The following is a 4,731-nucleotide window of genomic DNA, read 5'->3' as shown; positions in this document are numbered from 1 at the left end:
TCCCTCTCCCCCTCCCTCTCCCCCCTTCCAATGGCAAGGCTCTGTGTCCACCACCGACTGTGTAGCCACACCTTCAAGAGGTGGGGGTGACCGGGTACATCCCCCTGGGGCTGCCCCCCCACCCCACTACAACCCCACACACATCCCCCCACTCTTCCTCTCCCCGTCAGGTTTTCTCCTTCACCTCCCCCCTTTCATCCACCCACCTCCACCTCCCCCCATCCAACTCCACCTTCCCCCACCTACCCACCTCACCCACCCACCCACCTCCGGTCGTTCAACGATGAGATATTGAATGCACGGTCCTGCCACTGATGACTCAGCATAGCCGCCACACCCGCGTCTGGATACACCTGCTTGACGACACGCGTACGGGGGGAAGGAGATGCGGGTGGGGGGAGGTTGGGGGATAACGACAATGGGGGCCGGACCTGGAGGCCAAGTACCGTCGTCCAAGCAATAAACACAATACAGGAGTCATGGGTGTGGAGGAAGGACGCAAACCCGAACGCAAGGGGCCTCCACCCACACCTCCTCACCCTCCCCCCCACTCACCGCTTTAATATAGCCACTGGAGTTGAGCGCCAAGCCCAGCTGCTCCAGAAACCTGCGGGTCATCCGCCAGAAGCGATCCTGGTCCCCCCGGTTCGGGAAGATGGGACCCGAGATGGGGTCCCAGAACTCCGGGAGGTGCAGCTCCACCTGGGGGAAGGCGGGTGACGGGGGTTGACGGAGGGGGAAAAGGTTTTAGGGGGTGAGGGGCACGACGAGGAGGGCGAAGAGGGGGCGCAGGTCGTTGGGAAGGGGTGCCGGGGTGCCGTGGAAGTGAAGGAGTACTCAGATATAAATGGATATGAAAGGCAAAAGGACCGCCAGAAAGGGTGAGGGGGGGGTGACAGCGGGAAGAGTTGGAGGAAGAAAAACAGCAGTGAGGACGGAACGCTGTCAAGAGAAGCGTTTCATAACGCCAGTCGGGCTGTACGATATACGGTACTTGTTGAGGATCATCTTGTTGCTCATGCGCACCTGGCATCGAACGTTTCCGCGCTGTATGGCTTCAGCGGTCGCCTTCGCAGCCTCATCGATTGAGTCCGCAAGGCTGTTAGGAAGCACCTGTTTATATAAAATGATATTTGCACAAACTATGTTATGCGATCGTTAAATTGGACAGCGCAAATCCCCTGCTAGAGCCAAGCAAGCACACAGTAAGCCATCGTTGGAGGTCTATCGCTTACGTCGTCATCGCGTGGCCCAAGATCCTCGGCAGCAGAATCAGCAGCGGCTGAAACATCCACGTCAAACTGGGTGACGCTTTCGTCGGTGGTTGCCCATGCGACTATCCGCCGGTGTGGAGACGAGCAAAATCGCCCAGAGCCATAGTGTTCTTGGACCAGTGAGAAAGGCTTCACATGTGGCCTACGGTAAGGCTGAGTTCCGAATGGCTTTACATGATTTGTATTTAATTGCGCGTGCGCGGTGGACCACAAACCCTTTAGATGGCAATGCGTAATCGACTGCATTTTGTAACGCGCCCAAAAACGAATAACCGGCCTAAGAGTATATCTAGAAACCGTCGCAGTTGTACCAAAGCCTACAGCGGACTTGTCAAGTCGTGCCGTACAAACGGTTGGCCGGCTTTCCGCCTGTATAAATACCTTCTGAGTCCTGGATGACTACATCCATGGTCCAATACTATCAGCCATCGATAATTGCTGTACCTCATGACCCTCATTACAATGCTCATATGGGGGCGTATTGGAAACAGGCGATGTTGCCATCTACTTTGTTTGCCCTTCCTTTTCTTTTCATCTCCATGTGTATCCTTTCCGCTTCTCCTCCTGGCTTCTTCCCGACGTCCCCATTCTCCATCCTTACTCCCTTTTTTTCCAGCATACACGTGTGTGCGTGCTGGGTTGTATGTACACACCATCACCACATGCACACCAAAATACCACCGCTATGGCCGTGTGTGCACAACGTACCAATCTCAACGTTCCAACTTCCCACCTCGCCTCCGTCTCTCGCCGCCGCCTCGAGTAAGTGCCATTGAGTTCCGCTTGCTCTTGGGCCCGGCCCTCAGATACCTCTCTTCACACCACAACAACACCCGAGAAGAAATTAGGAAGCCAAGTACCCTAGTAAGGGGTCCGAATCACATACATACATACATGATGTCAAACACAGGTACGCTACACTGAACACCTGGACACACTCTCGCACCCTGTCTTACAAGCCCAGACCTCATAAAACACACACACATACACACACGCACTGTTTCCACCCGCGCTGCTTGATTCAAAAGACCCTCCGTACGCCTCCCGTACTTCACCTAGCTGTAGCAGTAGCAACAATACAGGAAACACACGTAACAGCAATAACTTCACATCTTAGCGCTAAACAACTATCGGGGATGAGGGGAGTCTTAATCCTGAGGGGAAGAATCGCCACCGTGCAGCCTCTGCGTGACTGTGACTATGTGTGTGCATGTATGTGTGTATGTGTGTGTATGTGAGAGTGAGATAGAGACGGTTTCACCGACTGACACTCGGAGGGCATCTTACTACGTTCAAACTAGCTACAAATATGCGGGCATGCTCTTAAGCAGGAGAACATTTCTTTGCATGTAAGTTGAAGTATAATTCTAGCCAAAAGTATAATGGTGCTTATGGTCAGAAAAAGAGAAGTGACGGCGGCGAGGACACTCCATCCACCGCCAAACCCTAAAACCGAACACGTACTGCCCCAGCCTCATCTAAAACCCTTACAACCCTCTTGCCCCGCCCCGCCTGCTCGGGGGTGGGGTGGGCCCCGCGCACACCTCCAACCCCCCCGAGCCAGCGGGCCCCCCTTCCCACACACCTAAGGTGACGAGGCACCACCTTGCGACATCTTGGCGGGGGGCGGGGGCGGGGGGGCGGGGGAACAGCGGCAGCGGCGGCACTTGGGGCGGCCCAAGGCCCTCCTCGGATAGAGTAGACAACGCCCACCACTAGCTACCCCCTTTACCGCTACCGCACCTGCCCCAACTGCTCCGGAACCAATAGTCCTCTCTCTCGTTTCCCTAACTCGTTTCCCTAACTCCTTTCCCTGCCTCCCGCAAGTAATTCGGCAGCCCCGCACAGCTGCAAATACACAGTGTAGTCACAGCATTCAAGCAGAGCTCTGTTCGGGTCCCCCTCCCGCCCACATAAGGCCCCCCCCAAACCTCCATCAGCACCCCCTACCCCCCACTAACTAGGCCCGACATATTCCCTAATAGATTGGGAAGTACACATACACACACATACACACACATACATGCATACACGCGCCTAGCTGTCTACTTATCGCCACCACTACAGCGCCGGCCATTCCGACTTGCTTTGACATCGTCAGCGGCTCCAAGGGTCATTATCCACCCCTTTCACAAGCACAGCAATCCTCACCGGAGGCCGCCAACAGGGAAGAAAAGGGAAACACGCGCGTGTCAGGTAAGGCCCGCCTGTCACAGGTCTAAGGTCAAGAGCAGGTGCGGGGGGTCGGAAAGGTGCGGGGGGGTTGCTGCGCCGCAGCCGCAGCCGCAGCCAAGCAGTGGCCAGTTCCCCAGCTCCTTATATCCCCCGCCACTACGTACTCGCAGCTAACATGTTAACATTATGTAGTCTCCAGCGCCATGTCTGTTCTTTTTTCAAGCAACCCGGCAAAATGTTCTGCCGTGTTACCTTTCACACCGCCAAGAAGATCACTCACATCATCACACTCGCTCCATGTCTCTAAAGTCGCAGCCTAACACCGTCATTGTATTTACTCGCCTGCCTACACGCCGCCTGCCTGCCTGACAGACAGAGAGACAGACAGACAGATTTGTCAACAGACTGCCGGACGTCACTTGCTAGAGTGTCTGCAGTTTTAGCGACGCGGTGTTCAACGGGGGCCGACCACGAGCTAAAACTCCTCGGTCATACACACATACACACACACACAGGCACACGTGCGGCGCTGCTGAGACGAGACGTCATCAACCACTCGCCAGGCCACGTCATGTCGTACCGTATCGTACGACAACTTTACTACCTAAGACGACACCTTGCCGCACAGCCGCCAGTCCGGGCGCCACCCGGGGGGTAACGTCGCAATCTCCATCTCGTTAAACGCGTACGCCGGCGGTTGGCCGTGGTTTTGGCTCGTGGACATGTACGACAAGCCCCGCAAGAACTGCCCCTCCAGCCAAGTGACTTGGCCCTGCGGCAGCAGCCCCGCCGCCACCGCCTCCTCCGCGAGCGCCTTGCTGAGCTCCAGAGCGGTGCGGTCCTTTCCCGACTTGCAGTTGACAGCCCGGCCCCCCCCCACCTCCGCACATGCCCGGCGAACCTGGCGTGTGTGTGTTTGTGTATATGTATATGGGGTGTGTATATGGGGTGTGGGTGGGATGGGTGGGAGAGACGGGGTGAGGAGTGTGGGTGTATGTGTTGGGGGTATAGCGGGGATCGTATACATCATCATCCCGCATGGCCTCCGCCATCAGGCAAGTAAGGTAATGTAATAATGATGGTGGTGGTAGGGGCTTAAAGACTGCGGGCCCGCGGGTAAAAGAGTGGTGAGGTTTCAACGTACAAGATGACTCCGTCGACGTCAAACATCCAGATATCCAGCGGACTTTACCCTGCGGACACGCCTCCCAGGATTCCGCACTCCCCGACCCTTTGCCCGACCAACCGCCAAACTGCCAAACCCCCAAACCCCTCATTCACC

General features: G+C 56.2%; 1 protein-coding gene across 1 annotated transcript in view; it reads right to left on the bottom strand.

Moving 5' to 3' along the window:
* VOLCADRAFT_98381 (uncharacterized protein) overlaps positions 1–4,731 on the bottom strand; it is a gene marked incomplete at both ends in the record, with an annotated part of 14,238 nt that overhangs the window by 3,992 nt on the left and 5,515 nt on the right. Inside the window, 7 exons of the mRNA XM_002957240.1 lie at positions 268–353; positions 556–702; positions 1,027–1,113; positions 1,236–1,336; positions 2,860–2,889; positions 3,426–3,492; positions 4,066–4,350. Of these exons, the coding sequence (XP_002957286.1) occupies positions 268–353; positions 556–702; positions 1,027–1,113; positions 1,236–1,336; positions 2,860–2,889; positions 3,426–3,492; positions 4,066–4,350 (803 nt within the window). The remainder of the gene's footprint in view (positions 1–267; positions 354–555; positions 703–1,026; positions 1,114–1,235; positions 1,337–2,859; positions 2,890–3,425; positions 3,493–4,065; positions 4,351–4,731) is intronic.

Source organism: Volvox carteri (assembly GCF_000143455.1).
Source record: "Volvox carteri f. nagariensis unplaced genomic scaffold VOLCAscaffold_71, whole genome shotgun sequence".
NCBI lineage: Eukaryota > Viridiplantae > Chlorophyta > Chlorophyceae > Chlamydomonadales > Volvocaceae > Volvox > Volvox carteri.
Note: the sequence above shows the minus strand (reverse complement) of the source record. Positions and strands in the feature narration are given on the sequence as shown.